This window comes from Anoplopoma fimbria, chromosome 1 (assembly GCF_027596085.1).
Source record: "Anoplopoma fimbria isolate UVic2021 breed Golden Eagle Sablefish chromosome 1, Afim_UVic_2022, whole genome shotgun sequence".
NCBI classification, from domain to species: Eukaryota; Metazoa; Chordata; class Actinopteri; order Perciformes; family Anoplopomatidae; genus Anoplopoma; species Anoplopoma fimbria.
The window spans coordinates 14,083,271-14,110,219 of NC_072449.1; the positions used below are offsets into that span (position 1 = coordinate 14,083,271).

A 26,949-nucleotide genomic window follows, 5' to 3' on the forward strand; every position below is an offset into this window, starting at 1 on the left:
TTAAGTTTAAGTTGTGCATTGTAGCAAATAAAGTCGCCCACACACACACAAACACACACACACACACTGACAGGAGCCCACATGAACTTGTATACTCACATGTACCAGATCAAATGACCCCCTACAGGTGTGTGTTGCTCAGCATCAGACACTGCAGTGAGCCAGCAGGAGAACACAGCCTGCTGGGCCGTAAAACCTCACTGTCGAAATTAATTTCTCACCTGTAACACAACACATCCTGCTTTGTAGGTATGTGGCCTTTAATTTGTTCCTTATCAGGGAGTTCAAGCACAGAACGCCATCTTTGATTGAGCAAACAAATACATTTTTTCAGAGTTCATTTGGAGCGTTATGCTTAGAATGTGGGAAATATTCAATATTTCCAGACTAACTCAGACCGATGAAGCCTTGCGTTGCTTCCACTCAACTGTATTGAGTGGAAGATTTTACTGTAGATTTTACAAAGCACTCACTCTAAAGGGATCACAGCTATTATGTAGAGGGGGAATGATTACAGCAACCATTGACCCTTTAAATGCACTGCATACATGGCAGGCAGTATTTAGATGGACTGAAAACCACCTGAGCCTTAAATCCACTCAATACATTTTCTACCGAAACAGCAGGTCCGCCAGCATTACGTTGACAACCGCAACAATGACACTCACCATGCTTTCATTTCTACAAGCCTCCCCAACAGCTTTCTCTCCTCCTGCTCCCTCTGCCTGTCTCACATCTACCACACACACACACACACACACACACACACACACACACACACACACACACACACACACACACACACACACACACACACACACACACACACACACACACACAAAGAGCGATGACTGTAATTGTGAAATCATATTGTCAGGCCATTTCTCCACCACTGCCCTTCCCCTGCTCCCTCCATCCATTTAGTTCTCTATTTGACATTCTTGACGGCATTTCTTTGTGTTTTTATCGGGGGGGTGTTGGTCGATTTCTTTTCCTGTGACTGCTCAGCTATGGGGAGGGGCTGCCTACAAATGGCCAGGCTAGCAGAAAATGTAGGATGGATGTTATTTTCATCCTGTGTATGAGAGTGAGAAGAGGCACAAGGTGGCAATGTGGGTATTCACACAGAGGGAAAGGTTACAATATGTTTGGAATGTTGCACTGGAATGGACCAGTACCATTCTAACCTAATCAGTGAGTCATCCCTGTGGGTCCTCAAGAAAAGTAAAAGTAACAGTTAAATGTAATCACTGTCACCAACATCTTGTGAAAAGTGGGAAAAGCACAGGTGAAATGAATTACTTTAATGATGGCTGCATTCCATTTCGGTGAGTTAGTTAGTTAGTGCGCTTGGATCTTGCATGCTCACTGACATGGCTAACTGGGATCTTAATGAAACGGAGCCATCGTTAATGTTATTATCTGTCCAAATGTCTGCCATGCTGCTTTGGTCTGCTGTCAGAGAGATTCTGGCTGAAGACTAGTTTGGTCTCTGTCCACTCTGCTTCCGTTAGCCAGAGCCTCGTCTTTTCAGGGCAGTCCACACATTTTTATGGGGTTAAGGTCTTTTTTTCCTTCCAAACATATTTCTTAGCATTGTGGCTAAATTCCGCCATCTTTGTTTCAGATGACGAGAAAACTCTTCTACAGAAGATTTTTGTTTGTCCCTGCGATCAGCAATAAACCTAGGCGAGCTTTAGGTGCCAAGTTGGGAGCATTGATTTCTTTGTTGTTTGGAAGCCCAGAACAGTTTCTAAGTCTTTTGAACCAAGTCAAAAACTACTTTTAAATGGAAACCGAGCACTTAACACAGAGCTGAAATGAATGGCTCCAATCATCTGTATGTGTCAAATAGTTTAATGAGAACTCTTAAAATGAAGGTGCAGCCGTGCCCCATGACAAGTTTGGAATATGGTAGTGTTTTACTCTGAGGATTATGAAGCGTTGCGTCCTGGTTGTGTTACGAGACGCATGATCTGTTTCACACAGGAGACAGGCAGGTTGCTGTTATTTCGAACAGTCTTATTTTTCTCATTAAGCTGCATGAGCATTTATACCAAAACATTTATTGGCCACTCCATGGCAAAGGTCTGTTATTCGTAACAAACTATAGAATGACTTAATTGACCTATCAGAATCGAGTATTATTATCTAAATTCTCTCATCTGAATTCAGAGTTTTCTCCATTTTATTCAGAAAGTGTGTATGAGGTTTTGGAGAATTTGATGTTATTGATAATTCATGACAGTTTGGCAGAGCTAAAAAGACTACACACAATATTGCATTGCTCAATATATGTCGGTCAACAAGTCAAGTCTAGTGATGCGTGTAATGCATGCAGTAAAAAAAACAAAAAACTCCTATAAGAGTCCTTAAAACCTGACCCTCTCTCATAAAACCTATTCATTTGATAAGCATTGGAACTGTGTGACACTTCAGAAGTTACAGGTCTCACTCTCCATCAACTCATACATCTCTGCACATCTGTTTCAACATGCTCCACCTATTAAGATGTCAGAAAAGCATTTATTTTTACCTGAGCAGAACCCTCTGTAGCCAAAATGCTCTAACAGGCCAACCGTTTGATTTCCCGAGCTGGCTGGGATAGCTATCTGTAAGGCTTGATTTAGGCAAAATGTCTCTTAGATTGGTTCACTTTCCTGACTTATGATCTGCACAAACTACCAGCCACATACACACGTGGACAAAATTGTTGGTACCCTTCCGTTAAAGAAAGAAAAACCCACAATGGTCACTGAAATAACTTGAAACCGACTAAAGTAATAATAAATAAAGAAATATTGAAAATTAACTAATACAAATCAGACATTGCTTTTGAATTGTGGTTCAACAGAATCATTTTAAAAAACAAACTAATGAAAATGGCCTGGACAAAAATGATGGTACCCCTAGAAAAGATTGACAATAATTAGACCATAGGGACATGTTAAACTAAGGTGTGTCCTCTAATTAGCATCACAGGTGTCTTCAAACTTGTAATCAGTCAGTCTGCCTATTTAAAGGGTGAAAAGTAGTCACTGTGCTGTTTGGTATCATGGTTTGTACCACACAGAACATGGACCACAGAAAGCTAAGGAGAGAGTTGTCTCAGGAGATTAGAAAGAAAATTATAGACAAGCATGTTAAAGGTAAAGGCTATAAGACCATCTCCAAGCAGCTTGATGTTCCTGTGACTACAGTTTCACATATTATTCAGAAGGTCCACGGGACTGTAGCCAACCTCCCTGGACGTGGCCGCAAGAGGAAAATTGATGACAAAATGAAGAGACGGATAATACGAATGGTAACCAAAGAGCCCAGAACAACTTCCAAAGAGATTAGAGGTGAACTCCAAGGTCAAGGTCCATCAGTGTCAGATCGCACCATCCGTTGCTGTTTGAGCCAAAGTGGACTTCATGGAAGACGACCGAGGAGGACACCACTGTTGAAAGCAAATCATAACAAAGCGAGACTGGAATTTGACAAAATGCATATTGACAAGCCACAAAGCTTCTGGGAGAATGTCCTTTGGACAGATGAGACAAAACTGGAGCTTTTTGGCAAGTCACATCAGCTCTATGTTCACAGATGCAAAAATGAAGCATACAAAGAAAATAACATTGTACCTACTGTGAAACATGGAGGAGGCTCGGTTATGTTCTGGGGCTGCTTTGCTACATCTGGCACAGGGTGTCTTGAATCTGTGCAGGGTACAATGAAATCTCAAGACTTTCAAGGCATTCTGGAGCGAAATGTGCTGCCCAGTGTCAGAAAGCTTGGTCTCAGTCGCAGGTCATGGGTCCTCCAACAGGATAATGACCCAAAACACACAGCTAAAAACACCCAAGGATTGGACTATTCTGAAGTGGCCTTCTATGAGCCCTGATCTAAATCCTATTGAACATCTGTGGAAGGAGCTGAAACATGCAGTCTGGAGAAGGCACCCTTCAAACCTGAGACAGCTTGAGCAGTTTGCTCACGAGGAGTGGGCCAAAATACCTGTTGGCAGGTGCAGAAGTCTCATTGAGAGTTACAGAAATCGCTTGATTGCAGTGATTGCCTCAAAAGCTTGTGCAACAAAATATTAAGTTAAGGGTACCATCATTTTTGTCCAGGCCATTTTCATTAGTTTGTTTTTTAAAATGATTCTTTTTCAAAAGCAATGTCTGATTTCCATTAGTTAAGTTTCAGTAAATTTTTATTTATTATTACTTTTGTCAGTTTCAAGTTATTTCAGTGACCATTGTGGGTTTTTCTTTCTTTAACGGAAGGGTTCCAACAATTTTGTCCACGTGTGTATACCTACCAAAATAAAAGTCCACAAATGATGTTTCATGATCAGTTCTTTAAACAAGATGTTTTTCCCACAAGACATGTGTTTTCAGAAATGAATTGAAGAAATCCCACACTGAGGGTCAGGGATAGCATCACTTTTAGAAGAGACACTCTAAACGAGGATGTGCTAGGCCACAATCATCACAGCATGATGGACTGACTGCTCTGTGGAGTTTTACTCTCAGTAGGAGGCATTTCCAAGTTCTGTGGGCCCCTGAGACTTAATATGATTCAGTGTCTCTGTGGTGTCTAATGTCCCTCTATTTGGGCTCCAACACGCAAATACCTGCAGGACTTTTCCAGTAATCTCTGAAGGCAGATGTGTTCAGGTTGTCATAGAAACCATTTCCTCTCTCTCTGATCCACCAGGCCAAGTTCGACAGCATGAATAAACAGATGGAGTCCATGGAGATGGAGGTGATGGAGGCTCGACTCATCAGGGCGTCTGAACTCAATGGAGAGATGGAAGATGACGACACAGGTCAGAAACTAAGTAGACTAAATAACCGATATGCATCAGCACAGCAGTGATTCTGATATTTATGTATGTTGCTCGTAAACTACGACTACCACTCATAAAAACCTCCAAAGTCAGACATGTGCTAAAGCTGCTGGACACACACACAGATGTTTCACAGTGCTGCGTGGGGGTTCCAGGTCACGCCTGAGTGACACATCTGTGAGTTTTGTCACATCTGTTGATGTGGGACTACCAAAGCACAGTAGCAGTGTAACATACTCCTCTTTAAACAGTTGTTCAGACAGAAAATACAACTACATTGACTGAGAATGATACCATTTTTGAAGGGCCATAATTTAAGAATACCAATGTCTAAAACTTTATTTTGACATTTGTATTAAACAGATAAAAGCAGGAGTTGGAAGCAGAGAACGTTTCGGCAAATGATGATCGATTGATTTTCTGAATTTATTTGGATAAAATTTTTGTTAGTCAACAAGTGCGTTTAATGAGTGTATTCCAGACGTATAGAAACTGTGTTGACAGAAACATAAAGTGATCACATTTACAATTCGCCTTCCAGCAACAGTAAGTGAATTTAGGGAACAATGAGTCAACGGAACGTCATCAAACAACACAGTCTACACAATATACACCTCTGACAGTCTCCACACACACACTACTGAACTGTACATACACACACTTGCACACAGAGGTTAAAATTAGTATTAATTCATTCCCCGACTGGTCTTCAGTGGCGCGGCAGGAACTGTATGGGTGGTGTCCGATCAATGACCAAAGCCAAGACAAAGCCAATGTGAAGAAGTACATTATAAATCGATCAGTTACAAATGAGGAATGAAGCAAGGATTCAGAGCCAGACGCCCTGCAGGCAGGCTGCCAGCTGTCTTTGTGTGACATGCCAACTTTGTGAATGTAGAATTGAATTGATGAAGTGTCTTCCATGTTGCATTGTGCCATAGCAGAGCTTAGACTCGTGAACTGGCACTGCGACACGATCATGACGGTATTCTTCATAATAATAATAAAGCCTTTATTAGTCCCACAATGGGGAAATTCGGTTCTCTGCATTTGACCCATCCCGGAGGAGCATGTCAGACTTGAAGTACATTCAATGTGTGTGGGCTGTGCCACATGGAGAGACCTCAAAATAGTGTAGGGCTGACTGGGAGTGTTGAAACCGACTTCTTCAGTAAAGTCAGGAGTTTGAAATAATGGATACAGTGTAAAACTGTCTGAAGGTAAACATAAATTGCTTTTGGTCCTATTTCAGTGGAGCTTCCTGCTTTGATAAAATCAGTGTTTTATTAAGTAGAGTTTCAGAATGCACTTAGCACATCTATAAAACTAATTCATATTGTGATTTTATAGACATTGGTGGAGGGGGGAGTGGAATCCACTAATGAATGAGCTCATACATCATAAAAAAAATAATTTGGTTGGTTAGTCCATCACATTAAAGTGAAACATCTGAACCACAGTACAGATGTTCAAGGTCCCCCAGAGAATGAATATTTATTAATTGCCCCTTCCTACACCCCTACTTCCAGCGCCATGACTGGGACCTCTCCCATCTCCAAACTCTGCCTTCATTTTGAGCTCAACTTCACACTTGTAAAGTCTTGTGATAGCATCTTGCATCGTTGCAACGTTATTGCGGTGACAAAAACGGTCGACAGACAGACAGACAGACACCTGGTAGAGTAAGTTAACCTCCTCTTTGGTAGCTCCTGCCACAGTCAGTGTCTGCAAGAACACATAGCCATGATGACACACACACAGGCTCTGCTGGCTCTGCTGTGGAAATGTACTTGATACAGATTTGTCAAGACAATGATAGAACCAGACATGCAGGAAGTGTTTGCATCAACAGATCAGGAAACAATTAGGCTTCTTTTAAAATATGATAATCATACATAAGAGGGGAGGCTATTTATATTGTTTCATTCTGTTTAATGGATTTTTGTTTGAACACTGAAATTACCCCCAAAGTTTTTATTTAAATTTTTTTCAAGATCACTGTTATCCTAAACTAAGCACTCAATTCTCAAACAGAGAAATCCAGATTGGTCATGTCTTGCTACCTGAAGCCCGACTTGTAGGTTTAGGACATCATGAGCCCTGGTCCTGGAGTGCTCCCCATCTCTCTGGCTTTGCAAAAACTGAGCTGGCTTTAACTGTTTTCATTCAGACTTCCACAACATGGAACCTTTTTGATCCTTGGCCATTTCAAATGTCCTGGAAAATCCGGATATTGGACCTTGTAAATGCATTTTTCATGCAAACGTCATTTACATTGGCTAAGTTTACTATGAAATTATCATCATGCTTTGCAAATATATTTTAAGACACATAAGTTTGGATTTTTCTTTAGTTTTTGCTGAAATCCCCATTTCAAACTTATACTGTTTTTTGTGACAAATGTTTCCTTAATGAAAATACATGTTGTATGGGAGGTGTGTACGCATATTGAGATATGAAACCAACAAGGTGAAGCTGACTGAACATGCTGATGTGACAGGAGGAGAGTGGAGGCTGAAGTATGAACGAGCCATCAGGGAGATTGAATTCACCAAGAAGAGACTGCAGCAGGAGGCTGATGACAAGCTGGAGGTGGAGCAGCAGAACAAACGGCAGCTGGAGAGGAGGGTGAGTGCACATCCAACCATTGTGTCCATCATGTAATGTAGAATTTATTGATTACAATTCAAAAGTCAATAAAAATGTAATTAAATCAATTGTTGTCTATTGTACAACATACAACTGTACCCATTAGACACCTCCAAGCTCCCTGATTTATTACAACATAAATATTTACAATTATTTAAATTTCGGCAATCGAGAGATGTAGTACAAATTGAAGCCCACGTCAATTCCAAAGTTTCTTAAGAACAATTCAAGATTAAAAAACTGGTAAGGTTGCTAGATAAATGACGTTATGTAGTGATTAATGAGGGTACAAAGAAACCATGTTGTTATGTCCTAAGACAAATTCTGAAACAAAGAAGAAATCACAACCAAAACTTCAATGTAGATGTTAAAATGTTGTGTTGCTTTGCACCTGAGCATGTTGAGGGGCCAATTAAAGAGAGTAAAACAAGTTTATAGTTATTATTAGAAGGAATTTTTAAATGTTCTTCTTTCAGGTTTCAGTTCCTGCTCAGCTTCTTACATCTCAGTCATATTGTTTGGAAGAAGCAGCAGTGTCTCACAGCAGCAGAGAGCTCAAATCCTCAGCCAATAAAAACACTGATATCCACACTGTGGACATGTGGGAGAATGTCAAGTCATGTCAAGTCGTTACGCATTGCATGGTGTTTATTTCTGTGCAATTCTACAGGCTTTGCAACAAGTTGATTAGTTGCATGTGTGTGTTTGTGCAGATCAGCGACATGCAGGCCGATAACGAGGAGTCCCAGAGAAACATCCAGCAGCTGAAGAAGAAAACCCAGCGACTGACAGCTGAACTGCAGGACACCAAACTTCACCTGGAAGGCCAGCAGAGCCGCAACCACGACCTAGAGAAGAAGCAGAGGAGGTCAGTACACACACACACACACACACACACACACACACACACACACACACACACACACACACACACACACACACACACACACACACACACACACACACACACACAGTCATGTCTGTAGGTACACATGACTTCACAGAGCTGCATCACCTCATCCTGCTGTGTTCCCACACATTGTGAAGGGTCCAGCGGTGTTGCTGTAGTAGCAATAACTGTATAGAAAAACTGAATTGTGTTCCAGATTGTTTATAGCATCGTGCTGTGCAGGGAGAACAGACAAGTCTCCAGCTCATTTGCACAGCTGTGTGTGTGTGTGTGTGTGTGTGCTGTGTGTGTGTGTGTGTGTGTGTGTGTGTGTGTGTGTGTGTGTGTGTGTGTGTGTGTGTGTGTGTGTGTGTGTGTGTGTGTGTGTGTGTGTGTGTGTGTGTGTGTGTGTGTGTGTGTGTGTGTGTGTGTGTGCTATCAAGGGACATGCTCTGTAGCGGTGTGTTTGTTGCTGAATATGCATGATGTAGTTAAAACATGTAGCATCGTCTTTGTGACCAGCTCAGCACATTTTAAGAGATTTGATTTTTTTCATGAACTTTTACACTGAGCTTTTTACACTCAGAGTAGCAGTATTTCAGCTTCATAACTCGGTTAATGGGAGGAATGTGTGTTGGCGTGCAGGTTTGACAGTGAGCTGAGTGGAGCCCAGGAGGAGGTGCAGAGGGAGAGGAGTCTGAGGGAGAAACTGGCCCGAGAGAAAGACGTGCTTGCCGGAGACTCCTTCAGCCTCCGACAGCAGCTGGAGGTTGGTGTCACACGTTAGTTCAGTTATACAGATCTGCTGTGGTGATGTTGGGATTTTCCTCTGAGGTGTCCATTCAGTTTATTTTCATGCCCAATCCTGATTAAGTGGCACCACTTTACTTGTTCAAACTCAAAGTTACAAAATAATAATAAGATAATAATATACTTAGGCTTATGTTAGCATTATGTAACAGCCTAGAGAGGGAAAAGGCTTGTCGAACAAATGGCTTTTCAGTCACTCTGTTCGAAGCAACGTTTAATTCTAATATATACACATAACACATAATGTTCCTCAACCAGTTAGAAAAAAAAAAAAAAAAAAAAAAAAAAAAAAGGAAACAGTCCCAACTCAAGGTGCACTCTTTACTTTTCCTGGACCTTTAAAAGGTATCACATGCTCTGTCTCTTTAAAGCTTCTTTGTTTCTCTCCTTCACAACTCCCTATATGACAGAAATGCTAAATGGACTTGTACGCCTTTCTAGTCTTCCGACCACTCAAAGCACTTTTATGCTAGATGTCATTCACCCATTTACACCCATTCATACACTGATGACAAAAAGTTCAGGAGCAATTTGGGAAGTTTCTTGCCAAAGGACACATCGACATGGACTAAAGGAGCTGGTGATCGAACCGCCGATCTTCTGTTTGAGGGACGACCCACTCTTGCCCTATCACCATGACAACTAAGCACACTCCATCCACTCATAAAGACTGAATTGATTACCAACAAGTAAATGACCAGAAAATCTTCACATTTGTGAAGATGTGTTTATTGAATTTGTGCTTAGCAAACAACTTACATGAATAATAATGAAAAATGCTTATTAAACAGTTTTGGAAAAAATAAATCTGTGAACTGATGAATCAATTCAACCCTAATATGATTTCTTATCAAGTGAACTATATATTGGCATGTACTAGTTACAACCCTTATTAATAGCGAAACATACCAGATCCAGCGACATCAGATAGATTCAAATCTGCAGCTGCAGACCACTAAAAATTATGAAACCTTTTTAAAATATAAGTACTATGAAGTTAATGTGAGGAACTTTTATTTGGTTCCTGCTGTGTTAGTAATTGCTCAGCGTTCCATCATCTCATGTGATTGGGTCTTTTCCTGGTCCATGTCCACTTTGTAACTCCTTGACCGTCCCGTCTCTCTGTTCTGACTGTTACCTTCTGTCCTTCAGGACAAGGACCTGGAGGTGTGTGCAGTCAACCTGAAGCTGGACCAGTTGGAGGCCGAGCTACAGGACCTCAACTCCCAGGAATCCAAGGATGAAGCGTCGCTTGCCAAGGTCTCCTTTCTTAATCTTTTACCATTCCTCGGGTGTGCTATTGTATTTATTGCTGCATCTTTGCTATAAAGCTTGTTGTACTTTCACTGCTACAGCAGCTCTATGACCTGATGTCTCAGTCGAGACATCCAGTCTTTTATTCACAGTCAAAATTAAATAGTTTTCAGCTTAGTCAAGTGAATAAGCTCTATTTCATCATATGTTAGGTTGTTCTATGCTTTATGTATTCATATATATTTTCATTGTACTGTATTTTTCAGGTGAGAAAGCAGCTTCGGGACATGGAGGCCAAGCTGAAGGACCAGGAGGAGGAGCTGGACGAGCAGGCCGGCACCATCCAGATGTTGGAGCAGGTACAGTCAAAGCACAGGAAAATATTCAGCCCAGTTTAAAGCTGCATTAGTTCATCTTTGACCACAAAAATAAACCGACAGACCACAAGCAGGCTAACACGTAACAAAGCAGTTGCCTTTTTACACATCAAGCAGACATATCAGCAATCATTGGGATTGGTCTTTGTGTCCACCTGATGAGTGTGAGTCAAATATTCACTGTCCTTTCAGCTCTGCTTTGGTCTCCACCAGCCCCTGAGACCCTATCCGTCTCTTTAGCTGCTCAATGCTCCACAATGTTCAGCAGCTAGTCTCTAACTGTGTCAGTCTGCTGTTTGCTGCTGGGCAGGTAGAGTACAGTAGCTTTACAGAATGGGTTTGTTGAAACCTGCTGCAGTGAGACTGAGCCGTGTAGGAAATGTGCTGCCAAAGCCAGAAGAGACTGAAAAGCTCCGTAGAACTGACGGCTCCTGCAGAATTGGTGATAATTCTCTGTGGGTTTGTCACTGAGAGCAACAGCTTTCACTTTACACTGCAGTCATTTAATTCAATGGTATTATTACAAACATTGAGTATTGCAACTGTAAAGGAAGAGTTTTTATTTTACAAGTAAGAATATTTTACTTGTTTACTTGAGTTCTAGTTAACTAAAGTATTACAGCCCTTGCCAGTGCAACCCAAATACATCTCTGTGTCTCTGTTTGGAGAAGAGTTAACTGAGACCGGGTGAGGACCCTGTTGATAAAACTGAATGCTAACAAAATGGAGGACTGTGTCCTTTGCAAATCATATAAACCACACATACCATAACCTCAGAAAGCAGGAGGACGTTAGGCTCTTTTAGAATATGATCTGATAAGTCTGATGATGGTTCCAATAACAAATTTAAACGCCCAATATAATTCAGTGAATATGCTTTATCTTTCTTTAAGGAATACTATGTTTTAATGTCGGTTAGTGTTCATCATCGAGACAGCGAGAGCAGTGAGCTAGAGTGAATGAAGAGGGAGGAGTGAATCAAAAAAATAAAACGTTCAATTTATATTCGGTTTCCTTGTAAAGAATAAATAATCATCCGGTTAGTGTGTGTGTGCGTGTGTGTGCGTGTGTGTGTGTGTGTGTGTGTGTGTGTCTGTCTGTCTGTCTGTCTGCTCGGTCAAACTGACACACAGCAGAGGAGAGACATGAACAGCAGCGAAACACTGAACCAGATAAAAACACAGTCTGTCCCTTCAGGCTTTACCTCCAAACCATTCTTCTAAAATTTTCATTATGAACGTCAACAACAAACGTGGCTGCTTTCAGCACTCACAGCTGTATAGATAGAAGGTAGGTAGTTAGTAGATCAACAAAAGGATCAAATTTCTTTTGAAGAAGATTACAAACCATGGCCTGTTTTTTTTTTATTATATATATATATATATTTATATATATATATATATAAATATATATATATATATATATATATATATATATACAGTAAAAATAATCAAAACATCAGAATAAACAACAAAATAAGACCATAACATACACTAAATAAAACATATGATCACGTCTCTGAGCTAGGCTATTTGTCCCGCTCCTCCTCCACTGTGATTGGACTGCTGGGTAAAAAGCAACAGTGAACAATGCCGTTTTTTCACCAAAGTCAACCCAAACATGCAGCGCTCATCGCCTCGTTATGCTGCTGTCGTTTGTAGCATGCCGTTAATACGCAGCACTCCCATAACTATTATTTGAAAAGAAAAGTTAGCTTCGGAAAACATTTTTTGGGGTAGATATGACCAACACGGTGTCATTTTGGCAGAGCCAGGCTAGTTTCCCCCTGCTTCAAGTCTCTGTACTTCACATAAAGACATGAGATTGATATCCATCTTCTCACTCAAACAATATCTACAGACAGAAGACCGACATTAAGGCCCTGCCTACACTACTTCGTTTTCATTTCAAACCAGGGTTTAAAACGAAAACAGTCTCCGTCCACACATGAGTTTCAGCATCGTTTTCGAAATGATTTGTGTCCAGACTTGCTCCCCTGAAAATGAATATCACATGACTATTCATGTACAGTTGTGCTTGATTGGTTCAAAGAGTTGCTCTTAGTGATGAAAGTCTTAAGAACATTCTAAGATTTAGGATGTTTTCTAAGAATTTACTCCTGGTAAAGATAAAGGTTATTCACAAATCTGCAGAGCCACTTATCCATCAAGAGAGCTCCTAATGTGGAACACTGTTAGGAGTAGGGAGGGGCACTTAAAGAGTCTCTTAATCAGCTGAGATTATGGGAAATTATCTATGCACTGAATGAGAGTGAGTTAATGAAGCGCCACAGATTAGATCATGCAGGGTTTATCTTCATAGCAAGTATTTTTGATCGTGTGAAAATTTCATGTCAATATCATTCTCGACAAAATAATTGTTCAAAGCGCTTTAACACTAAATGTCACCATACATCCGTTCACACCCATTCATACACTAATGACAGGGGCTACCATGCAAGGGGCCACCTCCCCATCAGGATGCTAACTAATCATTTACACACCACCAGAACAGTCTGCAGGAGCAACTCAGGGTTAAGTGTCTTGCCCAAGGACACACCAACATGGCCTAGCGAAGCCTGAGATCGTACTGCCGATCCTCTGATTGAAGGACGACCCAGCTCTACCACTGAGCCACAGTCGTTTGATCAGAAACTTCTCTTTTATTGCATGCGAAACACACCCTTTGTAGTGAAAATAAGTAAGAGTGAAACAAACAAACAATCCTAAATTAGGTTATTACAAGCATCTATGCTCTCTGCAATGATAGAGAGATAGACTGCTTTTTCAAGTCAGTTGTGTTGATATTTATGATTATCCTGTCTATGGGTATAATGCTACATCGTCCCATCCCCAGCTCAGATCTCACATCCAACGATATAAAGACCAACACAATGTATTTTACATTCTGAACAATAATATCTTATCAAACAACTATTATCTATGTAAAGATGTAGTGGAATTATGTCTACCTGATCAGAGAATGGTGCTGTTGCTGTTTTTTGCAGCTCTCAACATCCGTGGCCATGTTGAGAGCTGTGTGGAGGTGATAAAGATGCTCTCAATTTCAAATTTAGCAGCTTTAAGACTGAATACAGCAGGGATTTAACTGCTATTTTAACAACTCAACATTTATGGACTAGTGCGTCAGACTCCTACACCCCAGCTCTACTTAATCATACAATATTTCTGTTCCTGTGCTATATACCTGAGGAGTACTACTGCTAATAGTACTGTCTACATTTATGCTGTCTATTTTGTGCAATGTTTCTAAATGATCTTCACTCTAACTGATAGAAGAAAATTGACTATCTACAGACAAACACACCGTCTATACACAAAAGTGCCCACACTCAGCTGTGATATCACTAGCGCCCTATCGGCTGGTTAAGAGCAGTGAGTAAGGACTCGGCAGGAAGTCAATGGCAGTGTTCTGAGAAAGTGTTTTGTCACTGCAACTGCGTGAGGTCCTTTATCATGCAGCCATAACTGGACACCAATCTGTTACACAGTCTGCTGCAGCAGAATGAGTGATAAGCCGGGGACAGACACAGAGATGTACTTTCACTCACGACAGCACGTACGCGGCCGATGACATGGTGGAGATAAAGATAATTAATGGTTACAGTACAGCAGCAAAGGCCTGGATAAAGACTCAGAGGATCAGGATTTGCCTGTCCAACAAAGGTACAGCTAGTCGTGGATTCTGGACTAGCAGGTTGTCCTGGCTGCTGGATGGACAGACATACGCAGCCTTGTAAAGTTATCCATAATGATCACCATGTTTATTCCAGTTTGTTATGGGTTTATAATGAACAGTTCCCAACTCCAACAGTGATGCTCCAGACAGGATCGACGTGTTCTCAGCCTGCCTCCCTGTAGTTCTTCCACTACGAGCAGATGTCAGAGTCTGTTAGCAATATTGGGAACAACAGCATGTACTGTGGACATATGCACGTCAATGAATTATACATGGAAATAAGGTTGAAAATCAGCTAAGGCTTCCTTTAAGCCAGGGGAGAACAGAGTGTACAACGTCTGTGTTCGTCTTTCAGGCCAAGCTTCGTCTCGAGATGGAGACGGAGCGTCTGCGTCAGACTCATTCCAAGGAGATCGAGAGCAAAGACGATGAGGTGGAGGAGATCAGGCAGTCCTGCAGCAAGAAGGTAAGGACGTGTTCATGCACACATTTTAATACTGTCACTTTAGTTTGCAATCACTTTAGCTGTTTGTTGTACATTTATGATTGAATGTGAGGGAGAGACAGGTATAACATGTGCTATTGGGAGCACAAGGGTAAAGACTAACCTCAGACAGTGCTAGAGAGAAGCAGGACGAGGACAGACACTGAGACTAATATGATTGAAAACACGTTATGGCAACAGCAAAGACTACTGCAGTCAATGAAATGCTGAATATGATATATGTTCAGCACTACCATACCAACAATGTTCCCTTGCTGCTCCTCTCACATGTCTTGTGCTGGAATTTCCATTTTTAACGTGGTGCAGACATCCTTGGTCTCCAGAGGTTGAATCCTATTGACTTTGGTGATCCTCTTACTTTCCCTCCAGAGCCACCAGCAGGTCAACATTTTGAATTATCCTGTGAGATATCTAAAAACCTACTGGATGATTTGAAACAACATTTGGTACAACATTTGGTACAGTCATTGGTACAATAAATCTTGTGAGGATAATCAGGTCAGAAGTTCAGGCCTTTAAGGGATGTAGACATATTAGTTAATATTCTTCAATAATATTTAGAAGTCTAGAATAAATATTGATCAGTGTCAAAGCTCAGCAGCCTTATGTGGACTACTCCTTGTACCCCTGTGTGATCAGACTGAACTATGAATGTAATGATTGCTGACTGTTTTTGCATGTGTCCAGCTGAAGCAAATGGAAGTCCAGCTTGAAGAAGAGTATGATGAGAAACAGAAGGTGCTGAAAGAGAAGAGAGAGTTGGAGTCCAAGCTTCTTTCAGCACAGGACAAGGTAACTATGATGTAATGACATACTGTATAATGTGATGGATCCCAGTCCTGTTGGAGCTGGAACAGCATCTTGGATAGAACATGTATAAAAAAAACAACTTTGTGTGATTTCCTGCAGCATTCACTCCAGATAAAAAATGTTTTTAACGATTTGTGAAATTTCTTAATCAAGAGACATTCATCTCCCAACAGGATATGATTTGTATATCTGCTCATTTCTTCGGGGTATTCACAGCACACCGTATGCACATTTGGTGTGGGCAGGGCTTTATATTTTCAGATTGTTAGTAAGTTTATGTTGATGTAAAGCTAGAGCACTACTGCTGGTGAGGTGTGTTGGTGGAGATGTGGCCGTTTTTATATGATTGAAGTGAGTCATTTAAACTGACTGAATCAAATATTTATCTGACTTCACCGACTGCATTAGAGAGCCATCAGCATCAATTAAGTTCAGACTTTGAAACCAGGAAACAGAGGAGGAACCTGCTGCAACCAAACCAGTCCAAATGCATTCCTCTGTGATCACAGCGTATAGAATATGAGCCAATGTGTTCACTTCCCCAGTGAAGTTTTCTTGTCCTGACATAACCCCACATTAAGTTTTTTTAAGGGTTACATTTAAAGAATATCTTTCCTGGTTTTTTTTCAATGTGCAATCTAAGAAAAGGTCACCCGACACTTTTTCTAGAGCTGCAACAATTTATCTATTAGTTAATGGAAAGAGAATTCATTTAAATGTATTTATAATTAAACAATTTATATTTAATAGTCAAACTTTGCTAGAAAATTAATGTTTGACCTTGTGTCAAGATTACTTTGTCAAACTATGATTTCAAAATATGTAAATTTTTAGATATTTCCAAATAAATTCACAGTCTTACTCTTATCCATCTGACCTTTAACAGAGGTAGTGAATAAGACATAATGTTGATTATTTTTAATAATGATGGCTTGACAGAATCAAATAATAATGGTTTTCCATCTATAAGCTATACTCTGTCAGTAAATGATTGTGTGATAAAATGTAAAGATGTGCCCTTTAAATGGAAACATGGAGTGAGTCTGTGGCCAAATACTGAGTCACCAAACCTAACTGTACCCGTTCCCCAGGTAAGAAGTGGTGACATGGAGACTGAAAAGCGTTTGAGGAAGGACCTGAAGAGAACCAAGGCCCTGCTGGCTGATGCCCAGATCATGTTGGACCACATAAAGAACAACGCACCCAGCAAGAGGGAGATCGCCCAGCTCAAAAACCAGGTACCGACATCCTAACACACAGGCTTAAAGGTCTTTACACCCCAGGGCCTTTTTCATGCCATTAATTGGCACATCAATATATTTTTTTCAAATGTTGTTTTTGTCGCTTTAACGCACAATACAAATATTACACAGACGATTACTAGCCAATATGATTAGAGTGGGTCAGGACTTTGCCATCCTAGGAAAAAATATATAAGGATACTTATTAGAAAACTGCATATACATGTTTACCCTTCAGATGAGGGGTATTTTTTAATATTGACCCTTTAACTGTATCACTTATACACATAATGAAGAACTCCACTGCTTTTTTTTAACAAGGCTGATTTTTCGGAGCTTTCACAACGCAAATAAACAATCAACCATTTAGGTATTAAAAATGAGTTGAATTGCGCTTATGTTTATATTTACATGAACTCGGAGGCTCTGTATTCAGAACCAAGATGGCAAACTGTGTTACTCCTTTCAAGTCTACATTGTAGATTAATATTGAAGACATCCAAACTAACACATATGAAATTATGTGGTAAACAAACAAATGCTCAACAAACCAGAATATGTTTTGTATTTTAGATTCTTCAAAGTAGTTGAATGAGAAGGTGTGTCCAAACTTCTGACTGGTACTGTATGATTCTATGAATTCTAGATAACTGGTTCCCAACCTTTCTGTCTTTCACCTTCATAGCGAAGCATGACCCCTCACGGTCGCAGGTTGCAGATGTCTCAGCTATGACTAGTTTAACCAGAGAGTTAGTTTTTATTTTTAGCTGTCTTGTTTTCTGTCCCTAGTGGGGATTTATAGTTAGGAAACCTCTGGAGTAAGAATTATTGTATTAGCATCACTGTTGCTACACTATGGACTGGGACAATAATCTACCGATAGTATGGTTAAGTGACTGTTCATATGATTTAAATTTTGTTACTGAACTTATACATTTTCCTCCATTTCTGCGTCCGTTCCAGCTGGAAGAGTCTGAGTTCACCTGCGCGGTTGCAGTTAAGGCTCGTAAGTCCATGGAGGTGGAGATTGAAGATCTGCACGTTCAGATGGAGGACATCTCCAAAACAAAACAGGCGGTCAGTACAGCTCTTTGGATTCTCCTCTCAGCCTTCAAAAGCACTTTCTTGCGGTGTCATTTCGATCAAATGTATGATAACTAATACTGCAGCAAGTTGTTGTTAAATAGGAGGGAAAAGTTCAATCTTGGGAAAGATCATCAGTGGTGATGACGGAAGTTGTGTTTTTACTGGCTTTTAGAGGGCTGCACTATCTGTGATTGTAGCAGGACAGCAGTAGTTCTGTCACATCATTGCCTTTAGCCAGATATAAGGGTTAGAGGACACCCTGTTCCCTCAGAGGTTTCTCTGTTCTTCATTTTTATACTTCTATATTTCCTTACAAAAACATACAATTCCCTTTTTCTCTGTCTATACCTCTTAAATTTCTACTTATTTTTTCCTTTCCTAATCTAGTTTGACCTTTATATTTTTCTTTCCTTTTCCCTAGCATGACTTTTCTCACTTTATGCCCTGTTCCCATGGCAATATGGTTCCTCATGTTGGTCAAACTGCCTTCTTTCCTGCGTCTCTCCCTCATATCTCGTGCTATTCATTTTCACTCAATCTTGCTCTCTGTATCTCTTTTTGCTTTCTCTCATCATCGTTAAAGAGCAATTACTGAATTTTACTGAAAAGTTTGACTACATGTTTTAGGAAAGTGAATATTATGTCCACAGTAAAGTGAAGGGTAAAGATGATTGAGTTGACACAGCTGCAGGTCAGCAGGAATAGATAGATAGAGGAGGCTGTTTCCTCAATTTAATTTGTTTTTTCTTTTTTTTCCCTCTAACAGAAAGATGTAGCACATTAGGATGTGTATGTGCACATTCTGAAAATGTTACTGTCAGCCCTTTTTTTAAAAGTGTTTTCAAGTGAACTGGGGAAAAAATAACTGCTGTCTTACTTATGAGCAGCATTATGGAGTCTGGATTTTTTTATTTTTTTTTTTACAATTATAATCAATTGATGCATTTCATTTAAGAGTACCTAAACCTCCAAACCACTGTTTTAAAGCTGAAAACCAATATATGGGCATTTAGTAGTGTTGTTGACATATTAGTGCAAACGTTAAATGGACTTGCATTTGTAAAGCATTTGAATTCTACTAATTGTGTTATAACTGTGACTGCATTGAAACCGGGACATTGTAATATCATTTTGCTATTGGCCGATCTGGAGGCATGTATAGAACCAACATCTTTGACTCTTTAGACTGTGGAGAGAGGATTATTATAGGAGAGTATCAGTTGCCTTTTCAATTAGCTTCTGATTTGCTTATGCTTTAGTCCTTTTACAGCACTCATACCCAACCATAAACATAAGAAAAGTCTCCATGCTAGCTATTAGCAATAGTGATTAGCATAGGCTAACTAAAAGGTAATGGCCATCTTAAAAGGGAAAGTTAAAAACAGTACAGTCATGCTGTAACACCTCTTGAAATATAGCAGACCAAACCAGCAGTTCTTGTGGTGTTTTTTATGTTCCTTAACTGTAGCATGAAAGCAGGATGGAATTAGCAAGCTCGTTAGCTAACTAGTCAGATGCTTATTGAGTAAAATCGAATAACCAGACACTCTTGTTACAGTGTGGGAAAGCCCACTGCTATCACCAGATAATCAGTCATTAACACGGATTCACCGCATGCTGTAATGTGATGATAGCTTAATATCTAGAGACGGCTTGTGCTGTGTTGCGATTGTTACGCTACACTGGTTATGGCAAATGAGCCAACAATAGATGCAACTAGGTGTGAATTAAACTTTAGGCGTTGCTTTGAGTGAGTATAAGAACCTAGTCTACCACTTATATCCCAATAAAATCTCCAAGCTGCTTATGGTCCTGTATTCTCTATTTCAAGGGAGTTTGGGCCCCTATTGGTCCATGTCACGCATGGCTTCATCTCAGTTATCGTTTTACTTTTGTATCAGGCTGTTTAGAGAAACTTAGAAAAGTATTCCACACAAAACATCTTAATGTTTTCTCTAAATGCAGGATCCATTTAGAAGAAGGTGAAAAGGATAAGATGAACGTGTTACCTGCTGTGTGTTTTGAAAAGGTGTCTTTGAGAACGACCTCTGCACAAACACCCAGCCTGTGGGAAAATAAGAGGCTGCTAGAACGACAGAAACGATTAATACATAAATGGAGGGTTTTCGATGCAGCCTCGGCCACATCATACATTGCAATTCAACCAAGATAAAATCATGCAAATAACATTTATTTCAGATGGTTCGTCATTTTTACCATACTCCCACTGTTCTATCGACGTAATTGCAGTGTTTGGAGAAAATTGTCTAGCATGTTTTCGGCAGCTTTATTTGTCCACAGAGAGCCACAGCAACCGGGGAGAAAAAAAGAGCAGGGCAATGTAATTGGGTTGGGATTGCACACTGACAGCCTATTGTTAAATGTGTTAAATGCCAGTTTGATGCTTTTGACTGTCACGTCTTTTTTAAGGCGTCCATCACAAAATGTTCTCCACGCTGCAGAGTTGTTGCAGCTTACAAAGCTTTTATTAGCACTCAGTGAGGCCAACGGTGAATTTAAAAAGGGAAAGTGTGATATGTAAATTAATATGCCCCAGATTCCAAATGGATATTTTTAGTTACTGAAGTGCACCTTGGTACGTCTCAGCAGTGGGTTCTTTTAAATAAAAATAGATGAGCAATAAATAAATCTTAACCGCTTTATCCAAATCCTTATTTTGAAGCTGTCTTGTGATTCTTTGAGTTGAGTTCATTCATCTTCCTGTTTGGACTGTTTCTTAATTAGATAGATGCTTCAGTGTCCCCAACTCCTTAACTACTCACTATGTGCAAATGGATTCATTATCCTTTTCAAATAGTCACATTAGTTATCATTTATTATTCCATATCCCTTAACCACCAACCTCTCTCCCTCTTTTCACTATTATCCCAGTCACTACAGAAATAGGATTACTTCAGCACAGTCCCTCCCCTCAGCTGAAGGTACGAGGCAGTTGCTGCTAGTTTTTAGCCTTTAATTGGATATCTTGGTTAAGATTGGGGCCTCAGATAACCCCTGTTGGGCCCTGTGACAAGAGGGGTGCTGTAGGAGCTAATAAGAGCTGAAAAAAAACTCTGCTGTGCATAGAGTGGCACACATACTAAGACAAAGCTCAGCTCTTGCACATGATGCAAGGGAAATATTAGCTTATAGAATACCTAAAATCGATTAATAATATATATATATATATATATATATAATATATATATATATATATATATATAATTTCATATTTTACTATGAAATCACATTGGATAAAGCCAAGACATCTGTTGTAGTCCAGATGTAGTCACATGTTTTGAGCCTCGCGTTTGGCATGTTGCCATCTTGGCTTTCGGGCATCTCCATTCTTGTTGTTTGGGACCAGAAGTGCCATAAGAACGTGGAGCTAAGTACAACCGAACACTGAATAAGACTTTTAAAGGCGACCAAAACGTTACAATTATCTTTGATGAAGTAAAAACACACTGTGAAAGGGTTAAATATTTAAGACGAAAACATAGACAACTACCAGACCGTACAACGCCCTGATGTAGCCCCATCCTAAAGCATACCCTGCTTTATGGTCTATTTGACTCTAAATGGACCACAATTTACTAAATGAACATCATGCTGTATTGAAGAAGACTTGGAACTAGAGATTGAGACCATAAACTCATGTTTACAATGTTTACTGAGGGAATAAAGTATCAGCTTTATTTAAGATATTTTACATTTTGAGTAAACGACAAGTCCTTGACCCTGTGTGAAGCACAGATTTTATTTGTGTAATGTCTTTCCTCACTGTGAATAAAGATATTTTGGTTTTGGTGGGAGAACTAGCTGCCACTTTATGTCTAATTTTGTCTCGCACAGCTGGGTTGATCTATTTCCGTATCTCTTTGATTTCCTTGGTGTCCTTCAGCTGGAGGAGCAGCTGAGTCGTCTGCAGAGAGAGAAGAATGACCTGCAGTCCAGGATGGAGGAGGACCAGGAGGACCTGAACGAGCTGATGAAGAAGCACAAGGCTGCTGTGGCCCAGGTCTGCTGTTCTCCTCTTCCTCTGTCAGAGACCCCAATAACACTATGACCTAAAGATTACTTTAGCACATTAAGGCTTCCATTTTCTGAGTTAGCTGTATTCTTTACATTTTTTACTAATCACATTTAAAATGGAATTATGAAAAGGAATATTTTTTGCAATAATCGAATGAAAAGGGCTTTTGTGATTGACTTTGGTTATTAGACTCTAATATGTCTGTCTGTTATATTAATACACACAAGCGATGTAGCACCCTATTTTAGCTTGAACACATTTATTAACATTTAAAACCAAAACACACGGAAAGTGTAATAAGAGTAAGAATTATTAGTTTTTTCTTCAAAAGACATTACAATATGAATATAACTGTTTTTTCCCCAAAAAAGTAACTTGACTATAAACTAAAATCAATAGTTTAATTACAAAATGACTTTATTAAATAACTATATAGTATTTTTTATTTTTTTTTAAATAAAAAGGTATCAATGTCTTGTGTTCATGCATGTGCGCCCTCATGCATGTGCATGAGTTAAACTAAACAGAGACTCACTCATAGAAAAACAGCACATCAATGCAGTTATACAAGAGGTCACTTAACAGAAAACCTTATAGTGATTCAGATCAGAATCAGAGAGAATTTGACTCCGGTTTCACATGCTCACTGGTACACAGAACGGACAAATACACAAAGAATAAAAAAAGTAAACATTCTTTTTACATAGAAATATATATATATAGTATATATATATGAACATAAAAAACAACGACAATGAAGTGTAGAGAAACAGAAAAAGTGCGCAGTACCGTGGCAGCCATCCGTGGCACATTCTTGATGTATACATCAAGATATCATTCCCATACACAACCAGTGCAGTATTGAACAGCTCTACAGCTGATACTTTATGTCAGCAATGAAACGGAGTCATCTATCATGTAACAGATGGAGAACATTGACTGGCTGGTGTATGATTTTTAATAAAAAGCAAAGATTTGCCCAACATATCGGAGAGCTGATGTGTCAGCATTGCCCCAACACACACACACACACACACACACACACACACACACACACACACACACACACACACACACACACACACACACACGCAGGTTCCACATATCATGTAAAACACAATCCCATGTTGTCTGGGAAAAGCAAAAATCCCTGTATCAAGCTTTACATTGAATTGATTTAACGACGTTCATCCCTGCCAATTGAGTCATTTTTGAAAAGCGGTGGTGTTTGGCTAGCTCCCATTAGGATTAATGTAGCTGTACAAGCAGATGAACAGCAAGTGGAAATGAAAGTGGAGTAAAGTGCCTCCTTTCCATTGCTGATGGAGTGATGAGTGATCTGCTTCCACTGGCTCCACATGAATTCATCCTTCCTGTCTGAACTGAAGCAGCTGAATTCCTGGTGGGAGCGGCTGTAGCAGAGTGCTTCATCTACTGTGAAAAAGAGCTCAAATATTTCACACAGGTCACATTGAAAGGAGTTTCATTGATGTGCTTTGACCAGGCTAAAGGAATGTTTCCAGCTGATTTATTTGTCTGTGTAATATCAATGTGTTGTCATTGTGTTTAACATTCTATTTTTTATTGTTTGGAGTTTGATGGATTTAGATTTGGTGTTAAGGATTTTAACTGCATGTATAGTCTGCTTCCTGTATAATTGATATACCTCTGATGATTTATTCTTTGGAATAAAAGAAAAACATTTCTAATGTCCACCTAATGTATCATGTTGTTTACTGACTTAGCTGCTCTCCTGTGTTTTTGTGGTTTCAGTCGGCCCAGAACCTGGCTCAGATCAGTGACCTTCAAGCCCAGCTGGAGGAGGCCCTCAAGGAGAAGCAAGAGGTTCAGGAGAAGGTAGATGCTGGTTTCCTGCTCTCAGCATACCACTGATGTGATAAAGGACATCCAATTAAAAACTATATTCCATCTAAAACCACAGTTGAACAGGCAGGGAGAGATGTGACGCTGTGAAAGCTATGTCAGCCCTGAAAACATTTCACATTCATGTAGGCTCAGTAACTCATTGGAAAATAGTCTTTATAAGTTTATTCTATTATAATGTAGCAGTGATCTCCCCTCTCCTTGTGTTGCTAGGTCCCTAACCAAACTATCCTGATCACCAAAATACCAAGCTGTAACGGAAAGAGGGGCATTTGACTTCAATGGATATTTGTATTTTTTAAGCAAGTGGTGGGAGTATTTAAGTATTTGTGCTTGTTGGAGATGGGGGACAAAATAAGTAATGAGGGGCTGTAAGAAAGCACCAACTCCCCCGAATCAGATATATTTTGTGGTCAAAGTAGCAGCTCTAAAATGGTGGATAAACACATTTAATTTCCTTTAAAGTCTTCACAATAAAAGTCCCTTCTTATTTTTGCTGCTTACACTTCCTACCTGCAGTATTAGTAAATAACAAACTAACACACTACTTCAGTGGTATAGGGATCATATTTTCCAATAAATTCTTGGTTATAAAAGTCCCTGTTATTTTGTTATTTTAAAGCTTTTATTTTGAAGCAGCAGAACCAGGAAAGATTATGTTTTCATCATCAGTAACCTCACAGGACTCAGACAGCAGGTCTCAGCTCTCCTCAGGAGAGGAGCTCCTGTGTGGGAGGAAGATGAAGGAGACCTACGTTTGATAAATTGTCTGGATTGGGTCCACATGCTCTCCACACCTCACTCAGATCTGAACTCCATGTGAGCAAGATCCAATCTGGTAGCATACAGACTTATCAGTTAATGAGTCCTAGCATGATCAGATGGCTAAAGTCATAATGAAAAGACAAGTGTAACCATGCTCTATGACTAATTCTAGCTGTGGATAATTTATTCTAAACACCTACCTCCAAAAAATCAGTATCACGACTGAAATTGAAAGAAGTTCAAGAACAGGAGTGCTTTATTTTAGGTGTCATTTTTGAGCTTGTGTTACCTTTCAACCTAGAAAGCCAATCATTTGCTTCACAAATGTAAAGATAGGTAAAGATAAGATATGTTTTTCATGGTTTTAAGATTGATCGATACTTATCATTTTTGCCAAAAGAGCTCGTATAAGAAATTGTCATCATATGACCGCCTTTTGTTATGACACTTTGAGTCTCTTAATGCAGGTTCTCCCCCAACACAGAGCACTTTCTAAAGTTTGCTGTAGTGTCCAGAGAAGTATGTGCCATCTGCCTCAGCTGTCTTCCTTTGCAATAGTCTCTTTAAGAATACAACCCTTCATGTAATTGATGTGTCATTCAAGCAGGATTGGCACTGCAATATGAGACACAGATGGCTAACTTGGTGTCCCAACTCAGACAAGCAATAATGCTGAACGTGCTATACTGTCATCCTTGTAATGACTGCAGCTGAATGAATCTTTTTCCTCCAACCGACACAGCTGTACCTGACAAGTCAAAGATTTGATTAGACCACTACCCCCCCTCCTTCTGTACTGCACAAGGAGTATGATGTCCTCTTATGACCAGATGTAATAGGTCAGGCCTAGACCGGTTATTTGGGGTTTATGTACTGATGACCTGATGTGCCAAATCTAAACATCTGCATTGCTGTGAAAATCGATGGGTGCTTACAAATAATGACAGTGGTAACACAGGACAGAGTCTTGCAGCACTCTCCATGTAATGTCTACTCTTTGTGATGAAAAGCTTTGAATTCGGACATAAAAGCTCTGTTTTTATTATGGCCAATGGGTGTCACTCACAAATATAGTAACTTAAACAAGTGTATGTTTGTGTCTTAGATGCAGTCCCTCCAGAGCCAGCTGGAGTTCCAGGAGCAGTCCATGGTGGAGAAATCCCTCGTCAGCCGTCAGGAGGCCAAGATCCGTGAGCTGGAGACCAAGCTGGAGTTTGAGAAGACCCAGGTCAAACGCCTGGAGGTGAGAGCTTAAGACAGGTGGAGGAGTGCTGCTGTTGGTAGGCGGCTGGTAGAGGAAGCTGCAGCATATGGAAAACATGAGAGGTGGGAGGCTGATACGTGCTCCTGAGGTCAGAGATGGACTGCAGAGACAGAGAAAGGTCATGATAACATGAGCATTAGGCTCCCACATGTACTGTACCTCCTCAACATTTCGGACCACTGCTAGTAAGACCATCCCTGCTTTACTTTGTCCTCTAGCTTGTCTTACTCTCACTTGACACAATACCATTTGTTATTGTGTCATTTTAAATTATTTTCATATTTTGCCTGAGAACAAAAGCACTAGTGAAGGCTAAAGGTTACCATCTGCATGCTCACTGGGAGAAATTGAAATCCTCTCTCGCCCACTGATGAAATGACCCGACGCTCAATTCTGCCGGTTCAGTTTAGTAATTACTAGCAGAGCTGTGCACCCCTTCTAGGGACACTCCCTCTGCTCCTTGCCCTCCAAAGCCAAAATAACTATATTTATTTATTAAATGTAATTCTTTATTTTTTAGCCTCTGGTGAAGTGTGTAGAGTAAGGAAAACACACGGATGCTGCTTTTTATGGCTCCTCACCAGCTTTAAAAGCTGCAGTGGCTAAATATTTCAGGTTGCCTGAGTAGTATAACTCATCAAAGCTGGAGGTAGCAGAACTCAATCAATACAGATGTGAGGAGGAACAGCACTACACCCACTCAGTGTGTGAAATATGGACGGTCTGGTGGCTAGTGCAGGAGCTAACTCACTGATGAAGTATGCTGCTGGCGTTGATAGTGACTGAATACAGATTTAGACTTGTATAGGAGTCACCCTAAAACACTGCTGAAGACAAACATAT

At 40.1% G+C, this 26,949-nt stretch overlaps 1 protein-coding gene across 6 annotated transcripts in view; it reads left to right on the plus strand.

Moving 5' to 3' along the window:
- The window catches only part of LOC129095858 (unconventional myosin-XVIIIa-like), a 130,660-nt gene that overhangs the window by 86,396 nt on the left and 17,315 nt on the right, over window positions 1-26,949 (plus strand). For all 6 annotated transcript variants that reach the window (XM_054604446.1, XM_054604455.1, XM_054604464.1 and 3 more), the window contains 13 exons: window positions 4,705-4,816; window positions 7,338-7,465; window positions 8,200-8,354; window positions 9,021-9,144; window positions 10,338-10,445; window positions 10,706-10,798; window positions 14,871-14,981; window positions 15,708-15,812; window positions 16,922-17,068; window positions 18,035-18,148; window positions 22,062-22,178; window positions 23,967-24,050; window positions 25,948-26,085. In XM_054604446.1, the coding sequence (XP_054460421.1) occupies window positions 4,705-4,816; window positions 7,338-7,465; window positions 8,200-8,354; window positions 9,021-9,144; window positions 10,338-10,445; window positions 10,706-10,798; window positions 14,871-14,981; window positions 15,708-15,812; window positions 16,922-17,068; window positions 18,035-18,148; window positions 22,062-22,178; window positions 23,967-24,050; window positions 25,948-26,085 (1,536 nt within the window). The remainder of the gene's footprint in view (window positions 1-4,704; window positions 4,817-7,337; window positions 7,466-8,199; window positions 8,355-9,020; window positions 9,145-10,337; window positions 10,446-10,705; window positions 10,799-14,870; window positions 14,982-15,707; window positions 15,813-16,921; window positions 17,069-18,034; window positions 18,149-22,061; window positions 22,179-23,966; window positions 24,051-25,947; window positions 26,086-26,949) is intronic.